The sequence below is a fragment of the Thamnophis sirtalis genome, unplaced genomic scaffold (genome assembly GCF_051295495.1).
Source record: "Thamnophis sirtalis isolate CommonGarterSnake01/CBP01778 unplaced genomic scaffold, rThaSir2_p1.2 scaffold_1, whole genome shotgun sequence".
NCBI lineage: Eukaryota > Metazoa > Chordata > Lepidosauria > Squamata > Natricidae > Thamnophis > Thamnophis sirtalis.
Genome location: NW_028261381.1, coordinates 134,648,780 through 134,664,013, shown reverse-complemented (window position 1 = coordinate 134,664,013; position 15,234 = coordinate 134,648,780). Strand labels below are relative to the sequence as shown.

The 15,234-nt window shown below is 36.9% G+C and overlaps 2 protein-coding genes across 10 annotated transcripts in view; one reads left to right on the top strand and one right to left on the bottom strand.

Moving 5' to 3' along the window:
• PTPN21 (protein tyrosine phosphatase non-receptor type 21) overlaps positions 1–9,274 on the top strand; it is a 55,465-nt gene extending 46,191 nt beyond the window's left edge. For all 7 annotated transcript variants that reach the window (XM_087725259.1, XM_014076108.2, XM_087725273.1 and 4 more), the window contains 4 exons: positions 303–431; positions 966–1,200; positions 2,947–3,107; positions 4,525–9,274. In XM_087725259.1, coding sequence (XP_087581385.1) covers positions 303–431; positions 966–1,200; positions 2,947–3,107; positions 4,525–4,653 — 654 coding nt within the window. In that variant the 3' untranslated portion in view covers positions 4,654–9,274. The remainder of the gene's footprint in view (positions 1–302; positions 432–965; positions 1,201–2,946; positions 3,108–4,524) is intronic.
• A 2,863-nt stretch (positions 9,275–12,137) lies between these two features.
• SPATA7 (spermatogenesis associated 7) overlaps positions 12,138–15,234 on the bottom strand; it is a 40,235-nt gene continuing 37,138 nt past the window's right edge. For 2 of the 3 annotated variants that reach the window (XM_087725216.1, XM_087725224.1), the window contains 3 exons: positions 14,978–15,055; positions 14,215–14,272; positions 12,138–13,863 (listed from right to left, as the gene is read on the bottom strand). In XM_087725216.1, the coding sequence (XP_087581342.1) occupies positions 13,405–13,863; positions 14,215–14,272; positions 14,978–15,055 (595 nt within the window). In that variant the 3' untranslated portion in view covers positions 12,138–13,404. The remainder of the gene's footprint in view (positions 13,864–14,214; positions 14,273–14,977; positions 15,056–15,234) is intronic. The other variant, XM_087725234.1, reaches the window with a different exon arrangement.

The following is a 15,234-nucleotide window of genomic DNA, read 5'->3' as shown; positions in this document are numbered from 1 at the left end:
TCATAAAATGATTTCTTAGTTTTAGCTTCACTCTGAAATTCACTGAAAAAAAAGCATTTCCTGTACCCCTTCACCTGAAGAAATGGCCCCAGAAAGCATATTTTTATCATTCTGCTTGGACGCAACCATGTTTAAAGGAAAGAATAAGATAGTTCCATTCTTTGCATTTAGGCTATACAAAACTGTTTCTGGGACTAAATACATAAAATAAAGAAGATGGCTAGTTTTTTCTTCTTCTTTGCATCGTGGATAGGTATCCTTTCATAATCTTAGCGTCCTATATCCTATTTTTTATTCTACAGGTCTGTGTTGGGGGCATGGAGTGGGATTATATTGCAACCCAAGGTCCTTTGCAGAATACATGCCAAGATTTCTGGCAGATGGTATGGGAGCAAGGGGTTGCCATTATAACCATGGTGACAGCAGAAGAGGTAATCTATCTTCCTGAATCATTCCTCAGTCCTAAAAAATATAATTTTGAAATGAATGTATGGGTCAGCCTTTGGTTTTAAGCTGATTTTTGTCTTGACTGGATTCCAGAAAATGACGTAGAGAACTAATATGGAAAATCATTCCAAACCAAAACATACTTTACCCAGTTTGGTGCTTTTAAATGTTTAAGGACTGTAACTAGTAGAATTGTCAGCCTGCCTTTATTCTATTGGAAAAAATGGTAAGTCGCATTCCAATATATCTGTAGGACATCAAATTGGAATGCAACCAATTTAGGAATCAACAGTAGACATTTGGATGTTTCCTGATCATTGTATCTCATTGGTCAGTGCAACTCTTAGCCCACTTTGGATTACAAGGTATTTGAAAAGATACCTTGAAGATGAAGGGGTGAAGAATTAGTAAACTCCTTAGCCAAAAGTAATCATTAATAATATATTAAAAATAAGTCTTGTGGAACATTCTGCAGCGGATCTCTTTATTCTTTTGCTGATTAGATATTGTATTTGCAGGAAGGTGGCCGAGAGAAAAGTTTCCGATACTGGCCACGACTTGGTTCAAGGCACAACACAGTGACCTATGGGAGATTCAAGATCACCACTCGCTTCCGGACAGATTCTGGTTGCTATGCCACTACAGGTTTGAAAATCAAACACCTCCTCACAGGACAAGAGAGAACAGTTTGGCATCTTCAGTATACTGACTGGCCAGAGCATGGCTGCCCAGAAGACACAAAAGGGTTTCTGTGTATGTGCTTGCAGGTTTTTATTTATTTGTTTATTGTTCGTTTTCTATTATTTCTTCTATTTTGTGAAAGCATATGATGTAGGAAACCTGCTGAAACAAAATAGGTCTAGGGCTGATAATTGCCTGCATGGAAAACAAAATAATCTGTAGGTTACCCCCAGTTTAAATTTTTAAAAGGCCTGCCTGTAAGGCTGGAGATATAGGGGATATCTAAAGAAAGCCTTGAATAGCTAGGTTTTGCCTTACAGCTATGGCTCCCCAGGCCATGTATGAAGTCTAAATGCACACCTTCCACTGTGTGCATTTTGATCTGAATGTTGTTGTGTGCAATTGTAAGGTTAGCCTATCCCAATATCAGCTCTGAAATACATTGTAAAAATACTGAAATCTTGTAACATTTAACGTTCTTACAAGATTTCAACCTCTTTGTGTGTCTGTGTCTGTCTGTCTGTCTGTCTGTCTGTCTGTCTGTCTTTGTGTGTGTGTGAGAGAGAGAGGGAGGGGGGAGCTGGGGGGGGAAAGGAATTTATGTAATATGTGGACACCATCAATAGTTGTTTAGGCTCTGAGCTAAAATGGAGTTTACTGCAATATGAAAGAATCATTATGTGTTTTGTATGTTACTCTTAAAGTCTCTTCCTCTCACATTGCCATAAGGATAACTGAGCATACTTTTTTTTTCATTTCTGCTGTTTTGTTCTGTTTCGAACTTCAGTAATGTACACATTTAAAAAATCGGGTCATTAGATTTTAATCACAGTTGCCACCTAAGAAAATATGAGAAATTGTTGTTAAGGAGACACAAATAAATTCATCTCATCTCAGAAGGGAAGGTTGTAGAGAGCAAGTAAAGCTGAAATTTATGGAAATATACCAACATTTCATTGAAAAAAGTTAATTATAAGTTATTTAAATTCCTAGTTAGAAGGCAAAATATTTAAACAGAATGTATGTTTATTTATATGTCACATTGTGCTGTACAGGTAGTTGTGGTCTTACAACTGATCATGTAGCAACAGCTCAAAGATGTAGCAGACACATCTGGGTGGTACTTTTAACCTGGATCACATGATCACATGATCATACTTTGTGTGTTCAGCAGTCAGTCTGCGTTTACTTCTATTTGCAGCATTTGCAGTAGGTGACTGTTAGTCATTACTATTTTGTTAGAAACCTGCATTTGCTTCTAGTTTCTGGCAAAAAATCCCTAACCCATTGGGGAAAATGGGATCTCCTAATGATTGCAGTGTTTTCTTATGACCATCGCAAAAAATGTCATCAAATAGGATCTATCACGTGATGACCTGCTGAACGACCAGTATGACCTACAACAGATCATTCAAAGGGCTCAGTCACAGTCATTACTTGAGGATTACCTGTAGATATATATTCCAGCTGAGTGTTAGTGTGCAGCATTGCTAAATTCTCTCTTGAATCAAAGTCAAGCTAAATGATTTGATGGATACATTTTTGCAATTTTATTGGTTGCAATATAGAAGTGATTTGAAGTATCTTTTTTTCAGGATGTTTTGGATCATCTTATCCAGATCTACAGCCCTGATATTTTCTTAAGATCTCTTATACAACTACTAAGCTGAGTTTTAATTTTTGAATGCAAAAGTTGAATAGTTCAATACATTGTTGGAATTCGGGTGTACATTTTTCTTACTACAAAGTCCAAAAAATATATCAGTGTTATCTAATTTAAACATTTTCCCCTTTCCTCTTTTCCTCTGGATCCAATAGCATACTTGGAAGAGATACAGTCAGTACGGCGTCATACCAACAGTACCGCAGACCCTGCAATTCCCAATCCCCCTCTACTGGTCCACTGCAGTGCTGGTGTAGGAAGAACTGGAGTGGTCATCCTATCAGAGATCATGATTGCCTGTTTGGAGCACAATGAGGTAATTCCTTAATTTTTAAATTAGGAATTATGGGAGTCAATGGGAATACCCTTGAGGGGATACTCATTGAGAAAGCCCACTAAAGATTATTTCATGGAATAATGATTCTCGCACTATGCCAACCTTCTTTCATGATTGAAGTTAACTACGGGACAAACAGTAACATGCTTGTCTCCTTGTTAGATTGGCAATTACAAAGTTAGGGATCAAAAGCCTATTCAAACCAAAATCCACAAAAACTAACACAGGCCTGTCAAACTGGGTCCTCCAGGCTGGCTACGGCTTGTGCAGACTATGCCCACCCGGAATGGGACTTTTCAGCTCCCACCCTTGGCTGCGCCTGGTTCTCTCCCAGGGTTCCGCCTCCAGGAATTCACCGCTAGCTTTTCTCCTTGACTGACATGCCCCTAGCTGTTTGCCCTGGCCAATGCGATACAGCCCCTCCGCTTCAGCGCGTCCCATTCGACGCTACACTGTTTGTCCTGGGCTTTGGGCTGCCCAGGTCAGTTAGCTGCCAGCAAATCAGCTAGTTGCCAATGCTGGCAGCCAGAAACCACCATGCAAACGAATGCGGGGGGAGGTGGTGCATCAGGCGCTTTTTAGGAGAAGGGAGGCAGTGGAAGCTCCCCTGTACTTGTTCACAACTAACTGATCGCTAATTGACCCGGGTGGCCAAAAGCCTAGGACAAACAGTGTGGCATTGAATGGGCCACGTTGAAGCCTAGCAGCTGTAGCCCATTAGCCAGGGCGAACAGCTAGAGGCATGTCAGCAGAGGAGAAAAGCTAGCAAATTCCTGAAGGTGAAATCCTGGTGGAGAAGCAGGCTTGGCCAAGGGTAGGAGCTGAAAAGTCCTAGATCCTGCCCACCCAGGATTCGCAAAGACAAAAATCATCCCAATATGTCACAATCTGGCCAGTGATGTGATTGGATTTGACACCTGAACTATCATGTTTTCTCAGGAAGATATTCCTAAATACCCTTGTCCAAGCAGCTCCTAAAAAGAGTATCATGTCATTTCCTTCCTGCTTCTCTTCATTCTCTGATATTTAAAGACTTGTCATATAAGTGTCTATGTAGTTGTCAGTTCTTCAGGGTAGTCCACATAAAAAACCAAAACCACAAGTGCTAACACTGCCTTTATTACATTGCCACAGAAGCAGAATCTTGCAAGTCTGAAAGCACTTTTCCCCTCCCTTCCCTTTACTTTTCCGAGAACTAGGGAGGGGCCCTTCTGAGATGCTTCCTCCATCCTCATTCCTTCTGTAGGCTGAGATGTCTTTTGTCTGATCATCGCCTAAGTTGCGGCTCTTCCGCTTCCTCCTGTTCGTCCCAGATTATTCTCATAGTTCATTACATCAATTGTGGCTTATTATCACCACTTAAATAATTTTCCAACCCGTGTGTATGTTTTTTTAGGCACTGGATATCCCAAGAATGCTAGAAATGTTGAGGCAACAAAGGATGATGATGGTGCAAACCCTAAGCCAATACACATTTGTCTACGGAGTTCTCATCCAATTTCTTAAGAGTTCGAGGCTTATATAGGTTTTCTCCACTCAAGCTTCAAAAGTCTACTTCTTTGCAAGAGTTTACAAAAGCAGAAGTTTGCCTTCCAGGACTACATGAAGTTTGAAAATTCTGTATGCAACTGGACATTGCTTTGGCAGAGTTCACGTTGAAGCGGAAAAGAATGTGTGTGTGGGGGGGGGGAGTGGTTTGAAATGGGACTGATTCATTGTGTTTTTCCGATGAAACTGTATTCACGGTAGGCATACAACTGCTGATCCTAGGAAGGCATTACTGCGCCGTACTGAAAATTGTGGTGGTCACATTTTTATGAATGGAAAGCTATACTGATGTCTACTTGTAGCCTGTGGTGAAAGAAGTGTGCCCTGCCTATTCAGTAGTCATAAATGGCATCATTGTGCTTGAGTTTTTTAATTTCAATCCGTGTGTGTGAATGTGTGTGTGTGTGTGTGTGTGTGTTGGTTTTTATATTGCAACCAGCATCACCAACAAGCCATTAAAGGAAGCACTTAAGACAGAGAGTGTTGTGCTGTTTTGTTTTGTTTTTTTGCCAGATGTAGGGCACTTGTCTAGAAACTGCAGGTTACAGACAGCACGCAATAAAAGAAATTGAGTATTTGGTTTAAGATTTGTAAGGAGAAAAGAGTTAAATGGAAGATAGTAATGGCTGGTAAAGTTTGTGGTATATTAAACAAGTAGTTGGCAAATCTTTGAAGGGAAAAGAAAGAAAATGAAAAGGTAAAAATGAAGACAAAATTTACAGCTGCTGCTGTGTTATCCCCCAGGAGGAAATGATTGTTGGGTCATGTCACATTCTAAGTCAAAAAAGTGCAGTAAAAGAAAAAGGTTATCCTAGGAAATCCTATGTAGCTCCTCAAAACTTCAGAAAGTAATTATTAATGAAGTGGAGCTCCAGAATGATTTATTTAAGGAACAGTTTGTTACTTCTGGTTGAAATCAAGTTGAACACAGATGAATATTTAAACACTTGTTTAAATATTTTATTTATCTAGAGAAACAATATGTTTATCTGCTTAGCCTGCAAATTTCATTTTAGGAGAAGGTATTGAATGTGGAGCGAATACAACAGAATTTGATTTAAAGTGGAATGTGGCTATTGGTCTGCATAATTTAGCAAAGTGGCGGTAAAATTGCCTTTGCTAATAATTCCCTATCAAGAAAGAAAAAGAAAAGAAAAGGAATAAATGTTTTTTTAGAGTCACCAAATTTATTTCTCTTTTCCTCTGGATAACATCTCCAAAGCAGCCTCTCCAATAACATTATGCTAACATTAGAAAGTCTGCATGCTTCTTAAAGCAGAAATGACTGATGGAAAGTGTATATATGAAAAGCAAAAAAAGTTATGTATTTTCCACTAGACTGTATATAGTGTGCCAAAGAGAATGGAAGGGAGGGAAGGATGGATGCATGTATGAATGCTTCAGGCAGTTGTACAACACAGTTAAGCATAGTATGATACTTTGAACAACATGTAAGCTATTTCTTTAAGCTGTACTATTTGTTTTTTTGAGATTATTGAATTTTGTTAAGCCAGAAGTCAAACTGATCTCTGTTTGTGGTGCAGACTCTAAGAAACATTTCTTTTAAACTTTAGTCATATCTGTTCTTGCATTATACATTCTCCGGCTGAGATGTCAAAAGGTGTTTCTGTGATGCTTAGATTTGATTGATCTTCAGGGCAAAAAGAACAAACAGAAAAATCAGATGGGTTGGTACCAATGGATGCTAATTTCCAGTGTGCAGTCTCAATGTTCCCTGTTTTTTCACCACTTGGGAGCTGTGTGTATGAACCAGTTTTCCATGCAATTTTTACCAGGTGATATTAGCAGTTTTTGAAAATGATCCATTTAAGATGTTGGCTTTTTCTTATCTTCTTTGAACCAGCATTTAATTTTGAAAACACTATCTTCTTCAAAAGAGGTTTTCAGAAAGTTAGATATCCGGCATGAACTTTTGATGGCAGGAGGGGGCCATGCATTAGGGAGGGCCGAAGATAAATTTGGAAGCGTTGGTAGCTACCATATTGTACAATAATTTGCAAAATGATGTTCCTAAAGCATTCACTTTAACTTTTGAAATGGAATATAGCAGTCCAAGTCTATAAAGGTGTCCAAATAGTTTTTGAAAATTCAAATTTTAATTTGTAAGGCTTGGTTGAATTCTATCTTTTGGTTCTCTGACGTTCTGTGAAAAAATATTCAGTATAAGTTTTCTGCATAATGAAACTGTTTGCTATTTATTTGGGCCTGGCTTGTGCAGCATAAGGTAGAAAGGGAGAAGTGGAATTTTAATATTATGGATGAAGTATTTATGAAGTGAGTTGAAACAACAGCAGGTCTGAGAGCTCAAGGATTCTGCTCTTGTCTGTTTCTCTTGTGGGATGTCTTCTAAATAACAGTTATACACTTGGTAGGGGTGGGGTGCAAGAAAGAATAAAATGATTTCTCTGTTCTGCACTTGAATGGCCTTAATTAGCATGCACTATAGAGCAAAATGAACTGCAAAGTGAAGTCATCCTCCAAACGTCTGAATTATATGCATTTTGCTAACTTCCATGTGAACAGTGATAGACTGTTGCAAGCAACATGATTTATATGGTTGCCTTGCTGTCTGTGATTGTATGTGGTTTGTAGTTCTTAAAGCTAAGCTCAAAATCAGATTTATAAGCTATGACACTTCCAAGCAAACATCTTAGATGACCTACTCCAGTGCAGTGAAGGAGAGAGTGAAAAAAATCTCAGTGGCACAATATTGTACTGTCCAACATAGGTACAATCCAGAGAACTATAGGGAATTACTTCTTTCTTTGTGAAGCCTACTCTTTTCCTTCCTAATCTGCAAAATAGAATTTGTGGGTCAAATTACTGCAGATAAACTCTAACATTACTATGAGCAGGAGGGGAAATATTTTGAACAATGTAAAAGACTGGAAAGAGAGAAGAATGCTCTCTGAGTTGAGGCTCTTGTTGCTACAATACTGTAGGGACCAGTTTCTTTGCCTTTCTCTTGCCTTTTGGGGATATTAACTTCTTTCCAACTCAATTGTTGCTCTATTCTGAATGTATCCTTTGGGCATAATTTTCTTTAAACTGCATTTTATGTTTTGAACAAACTACTAAATGAACTAGTATGTTGTTTGGCCAAAATCACTGTTGACATGATTCTGTGTTATGCAATGAAGCAAGTGCCACTGTGATTTCTTCTTCTTCAAAGAAGTTCCAAGGTGCTAAATAAAATAACATTTGCTTTAACATAGATGAAACAAACCACATAGTTGTGGTTAGTGCATTATAATGCATGTCTTTTTAAAATTCCACTATATTTTGTCTTCATTTTTTGAGCACAGATCAAGAAATTATGCCTAAATATATATTGAGAGAGGTTATGTGCCATTTTATTTTATTGGAACCACCTTTAAACATATGAAGAGCGTTTAAAACAATCTAAAATGAACTTCCAGGTTCCAGAATAAAAATGAGCAATTAGGTTCGCTAAAATATGTTCCTATTAAATCTTCATAAAAGCTACAAAAATAACCAAATCTGGTCATACTTTTTTTTACAGACAAAACATCAACAATGTCAAACTTTCTTTGTGATGCTGTTTTCTTGTATTCATCATGGACCCAAAACATGTCCGACCTCATTTGTTGAATTACTGTGAGACAATTTGCATTTATAGGCTACTACAGTGGAATTTATTTTGAATTATTCAGTTCTGTGCTTTGTTTCTGCCAAGAAACTACTTGGGCAAGATAAATGAGAGCCAGTTTGGTCTAGTGGTTAAGATAACAGGTTAGAAACCAGGAGACTGAGTTCTAGCTTTGCCTTAGGCATGAAATTTGGCTGGGTGACTGTGGCCCAGTCACTCACTCTCAGCCCAGCCCACCTCACAGGGTTATTATAGGGAAAATATGAGGAAGAAGTGTTATGTATGTTCCATTTTATTTATAAAAACAATAAAGGCAGGTTTTTAAAAAATCTAAATGAAGAGTGCTGCACATTCCCACGCCAGTAGAGTCCTTCCAAGGGATTGAAAAGCACTTGTTGGGGGGGGGGGGAACTGAAGTACATCATAAACATAATTCATTTGTGTCCTACCATACTAAAGAGACCTGAGTTTAAGTCCAAGAAAACAGCTTCCATGCTGCTCTTCTAATGTATGAAGATGTAGAGCTTGAAGTTAGTTTGGGGCAAAAGAATTGATATTGCATGGTGGTGTATCTTGAAACAGATGCCGCAACATCCCACTAGCCTTAAGCAGTTAAATCTATGCAAGGGAAAGACAATGGTTTTTACACAATTTCTCGCCTTCTTTTTTATGTCAGTATACAAGGATTTTTGCAGTATCTTCCTTAGTGGCTCTCAAAATTGAAGTATTATTTTTTAATGTCAAGCTAAAGTGTTTTCTACACATAAGATCTGCTTTGTCTCTATCAAGTGTAAAAATGTATAATTGATGCAGCTTTAAATCATGTACAATTGAGATGGGTTTTTAAAACAATGTGCAGATTATATTTGATAGAAAGGGTTGTTTTTCTTTGATATGTAATATATGTGAAATGAATTATATTATAGTCTATTTTTGCCATGAAAATAAATATTCAAAGCGCTTCAAACATGAGTTGTTCCATAACTTTATTGAATACTGAACTTTTGGACATAAGTAGAAATAATAATACTGAATACAATATAAAATCCTTTTCATAATCCAAAACAGGATGCCTTCAAATATGTTGCATAGAATTGTTTATTATAAGAATTCCCAATGGTGTATTGCATGACATTTTAGATCAATTATTTAGTTGCAGGCATCAATATTACAGAAGTAATATCCTTTAACACTGGCAAAGACTGAAGAAAATTATATTATTTCCTAGGAACTCTGCTGGTATGGAGCTCAAAATCAGTTCTGTTTCCACTGTGTTATGTTTGAACACAAAGAATAAAGAGCTTGGGCAAATAACATTGCAAATAGCTTCTTTCAGTGGAGATTTAACAATGATGTAAAGCTTAAAACAGAAATTTTAACTCTCTTGTTTGTTTTTGGAGATTAAAACACATTAAAAAAAGTAAAGTGTTAATATCTTACAAGGTTAAGGTTATTACCGGATATTACAAATCCTATGTGAGAATGTTGAAGCCTTGCAAGATTTTGACCATTTCTAACTTTTAAAAACATATATTGGATGCTCTTCCAAGTTCATCCATGGGTGTTGCAGGAGCCAAATTGTTGGGATTAATAAAAAGAGATCTGGTTCAAGACCCCCCCTGAACTGTGAATTTCAATTGGGTGCCCACTATTTTTTTGTTGCATTTCTTTGTCACAAGGTTGTCATGCAAGAATTATTTTGGAGAGGAATCACATAAATTGCTTTGAGCTTCCAAGAGGAAAACCTGTGATACCAGCAGTTAAGTAGGTATTAGAAAATGATATATAGTGCTTGACACTATATTGGGAAAAAATTGAAACTGGAATATATCCCAGAAGAAAACATGAGGCAAACTGTTGAAGGCACTGGGTATGTTTAGATTGAAAAAAAAAAGGACAGGAAGAATGCTGGGCATCAGGAAAAATTTCCAAATGGTAATGATTTAGCAATGGAATAGAGTACCTCAGAAGGTACTCCTGCTGGATGTTGTGGTAATATATTTATGTACCGGGTAGATTGACTACACTAGGCATGTCCACCCTTTTAGCTTGCGTGAACTGCACTGAGTGAAGAGGAATTGTCTTGGATTGCATATAAAATATATAATATAGATAATGCATATAACAATTTTTCCTTATTTTGGTTGAGGTCTTGTGGGGCTGCATACTAGCTCTCCAGGGCCAAATGTGACACACCTGGACTAGATGATCTTCAATGTATCCACCAACCCTTACAATCTCATATTAAAAAAATAAATTGAGTTTGATAAAGCATCATGTTGCCCTGAAGACAATTTAGGTCAGGGATGTCAAACTTGCATCACAGCATCATCATGTGATGTATCGCAACTCCCCCCCCCTTTTGCTAAATTGGGCGTGGGTATGGCCAGGGCATGACGCATCTGGCCCATGGGTTGCGATCTAGACAGAATATGAAAATGCCACCAAATCTGTGTGAAATCTCTAAATTGATGGCCCTGCTTTAGTCAGGATTGGTAGACACTGGGAGTTTAGTTTAATTATTCAAAATCCAACAACCTGCAGTCAACCGAGTGAGAAATGTTGGGACTAAGTACTTTGCCCTGCAATAACAGCCTGAGGGTTGGAAGGGGGTAGCTTGTCACCAGAGAATTTGCTTACCTTACACAGCAGAATCCTGATCCACAGGCACACTCATTTTAACTTTTATTTTGAGAAATGGCAAATAAGCAGAACCATTTAAACAAGGTGGATGGAGTTTGGAGTACATTAATGATGAAAGAGCACCTGCTGCTCACAATTGGTCCTGTTTATAAGCTTTCTAAAATTGTGGCTAACACCCCCCCTCCCCAAATAGAGGGATTTTCAAAATATCCTTGCCAGGACAGGATGATTTCTACGCATGTTTTTTTAAAAATTTATTTATTGAAAATTTACTCCTCCTTCCCTCCCTCTCTGAGGCTGAGTTGATGCAGTTCTCCCCTCATTTGAGATAGGAAGACGCATAAGCATGTAAACCTTGTAGGATGAAGGGGAATGGCTGCAACATTTTTGTATTATTCAGGAAAGAGATTTCTCCTCAGCAAATCAATTTATAACTTAACGCACCCCAACCTTCTATTTTTGAATAAGTTGCAGCTCCCAAATTACCTGTCTCTTTGAGTGGCAAACACCAAATTTAAACCAACACCTCTCATCTTTACTTATAGCATCCTGGTATTATTTACAGTGCTATATATTTTCCAAAGTATCTGCATTTAATGAACAAAGCAACGGGATTTTTTTTTTTTACGGAGATGACAAACAGCTTGTTAATGACTATTATTTTTGGATTTTTTTCAGTTGAGATGATTATTTGTTAATGACTATTTTTGGAGTCCTTCAGTTTAGATGATCATTAGTAGTTCTAAAGTGGGTATATGTTCCTACAGTAAATTTAGCACTTCAAAGTTCATTGGAGAAAATAGCTGCTTTCCAAACAGAAAGCAGATTTCTAAATATAAAATTTAGAGAATTAAATTTTTTCAACCCAGCACATTCATGTATGACATAAATGCCACGTGGGTTCAATATGGCCACATTGTTTTCTTACCCTTGACTTAACCTCTTTTCACCCAAACCTGCTGCAGAAGCTGTAAGAGAAAAGACACAGGCCATTTAAGCTCCTTTCCCAAGAGACAAGTTTCAGTGTCTTTCCCCCCCTAAAGTTTCCATTTAAGCTAGTTTGGGTAAGAAATCTACCAACTTTAGAAAATCTTATTACCATTTTTTTATCATTTCCATTTGCTTTTCAATCATGATTTTTGCTTGTCAGTCTGTGGACTACATTAAAAAATATAAAGCTTTTGACTGAAAAGAGGGTAAACAACTTTTATTGTGGTATCAGTAGGTATTTTCATAATTCATTCAACAAAGGGCAGTACTGTGTCATTTCTGGATGCTTTCTAGTAAAAATAGTTGCTATGACAGTTCTTTCCCACAAGATCAAGAGAAGTAGCAACAAAATGTAACTCTTTGCAGCTCACCTTCAAATAGATCCCTTACCATCCATTATGTCATACAGCAACATCCATAGGGAAGTGTCAAATTGATTAGCCTATTGAAAGCATCACACTATTGTGATAAAAGCCCTTTTCCTTTTATTCATATATCATAGCGTTGCATGAGTGTACATAGGTTCACTTGTATGATTCTGCTTTTGTCTGGTTGTGCAATTTCTCTTCCTAATACTTAGAGTGAGTGGAAATTAAAATCTAACAACTGATGTTCTCAAGGTCTTCACACCCCATTTTGTGTAATGGGAACTTTATTATGCAGGAGAGGGGTTACCAATTATGCAATGAAACATACTGCTTGCATTTGGACTATTGTCTAAAAGGCTTGAGTGATCAGTATATTTAACCATCCCTGATATAGAACTAATATCATCACGCAAACAGCAGTGAATTCATTTTATCCTTCCAACTGCAAGCGAAAGGACACATCAGACAATTAGTTAACACTGACTGTGTGATCATCTATTGTTAGTAAGTCAGAGGTCCTGTCAACTGATCCATGTTTTAAAAGATGAATGGATGAATCCTTCATTTGAATACTGCATTGCAGAGGATGCTTCTCCATTAAAATCAGACAAACAATCCTGGTTCACTAAACAGCAAGCTGCACCAGATCTCTGCACAGATATAAGTAATGATTCAATCAGAGTGTATAACTTTTTGGAAAAGAATTCAGAAGGGTTAATTATTTACAATCAGTTTTTACTCCTGCAAATTTTATATTCATTTATTGTAAGTGTATTTTGATAAATATACTGCCTTGAGAATAAACATTATGCCCCAAACTATATCCCTAGTCTTTTCTGCAGTTAATAACATCACACATGACAATTTTGTCTATTGTTTCTTACAATGTTCCATTGCCCAATTCAAAAAAGTCTGACTTCTAATATTTCAAGCCCATTTGCTAATATTTGCTAATATTTCAAGCCCATTTGCAGTGGCATCCAAATAAAAAATATTAAAAGTCTGATTTGCTAGCATTTTATTTAATTTTCAAAGTTCAGATCTCTGCACTGCTGACTAGATGAACTGCCCCGTTTGGTGCTTTGCTGCAAGTTGTTTACTCCTGGGCCCTGACCAAAGAGATGGGTTCTGTCATATTTTCTTTCAGTTCATCAACTTCTCTCAAACATTCACTTGTTTCAAAGTCAGCATCACATGTGGTTGAATTACATGTTGGTGGCAATGGACATGTGTTATCTGGAGTTTCATCAGTTTTCATGGCTGGGGGATTCAGCTCAATGTTCAGTAATTCTTCGATGTCCTGAGAAATTACATCCTGGTTTTCTACTCCCTGGAATTTATCATTGTGTACAGTGAGATCACTTGTTCTTAAATCCACTACATTTAACAGCTCTTCACTTTCTGACTCTTTGCTCTGGGATATACTGGTAAGTTGAAGGTGCTCTGCTGATTCATTCTGTAAATGCCTATATGCATCGGACACTCCTGCAGAATTTTCCTCTCTGTTGCAACCCAAGTCTACTTTTAGAATCTCCAGCAGGTGGCGCATTTTGGTCTAAGAAAGGACAAAAAGAGTAGGCAACAGTAATTATAAATATGCCTTATAACAAAAAAATTAGAAAAATTAAGAATTCATCAAGAAATTAATTGAACATTTTCAGAAATCAATTAGGTTATAGTCAGGAAATAAGAGCTAATATGAAAGAAATGCTTAATTTCCTGAAGGCTTTAGCAAACTTGTTGAATATTCTTAAGAGTAGTATGATTTGTTTGTTTATTCATTTATACGAAAATAAATTCAGATTATATATATAATCAGAAACAAATATTCTTCAGCAAACACACTGATCATTTTCAGAAGTAATTTTTAGTACTCTTAAAATGATCTCTCATCTACGCAGCATACCTTATTTAGATGGTTCTTGTTTAGTTCTATGTGACGTTCAAACAATCTTTCCAAAGCCCTTTAAAAAGCAAAATATTGGAAAAGTTTTACACAGGAAACATTTTTTTTCAAAGAAAACTGTTAATAATAATCAACTCTGGGATGTTAACTTATTATTTTTAAATAGAAACAAATAAATATATAAACAAAATAATTATCCCACTCAAGAATTAAATTCTTTTATCTTTGGTCTTCTGCTGCAGCTGCCCTGCTTTCACTGTGTACTTTCTTTCATATTTTTCCTACTTTTTCATGTTCATATTTTCTCAAATCTACTCTTGAAACTACCAAATGGCCTGTCCAGATTTCAGTTCCTTTTATCACCTTATATATTTTATTGATTTTTCCAATCTTTCATCAGAAACCATCAAACCAGCCATGCTTCTAGACTTAACATTTATATCTTTGCTGGGCAACTACATGATTAGACTGGTGCTTAAGCCACACCTTCAAAACCAACAGATTTTCCCCAACTATACAGTTGTTAGTTACCCCTCATTTATTCTTGGGTCTCTGAATGACCTGGTCACTTTTTGTTCACTCTCTCATCTTATTCCCATCTACCCATTCATGTCAACAGTAAACACCTCCCCACCCCCCCGAATGCATTTATTCAGAATTTTACACACTTTTAACCCCAAACCCATCTCTGGTTCTTCCTTTATTTACCATTAGCCAATGATTCAGTGCAAAAAAAAATGTAGGGACTTTAAATATATCCAACCTGTTGGAAAATAATCCAAGCTTCAGAATCTCATCTGTTATGTCCTGAATAAAATTTAAATACCTCAGTTCTTCTTCTCTAAAGAGAAAACATAAAAACTACATTTAATCTCCAAACGAAAACACTGAACAAACATTTTAGCTGCTACCAACCAATTCCTATTTATGATATCGGATGATAAATACTAACATCAATAAATGTAGACAAACTAATTTGTTTGGTAGATTATTTCACCTCAAAGTCTTCTTGGGAGTGAA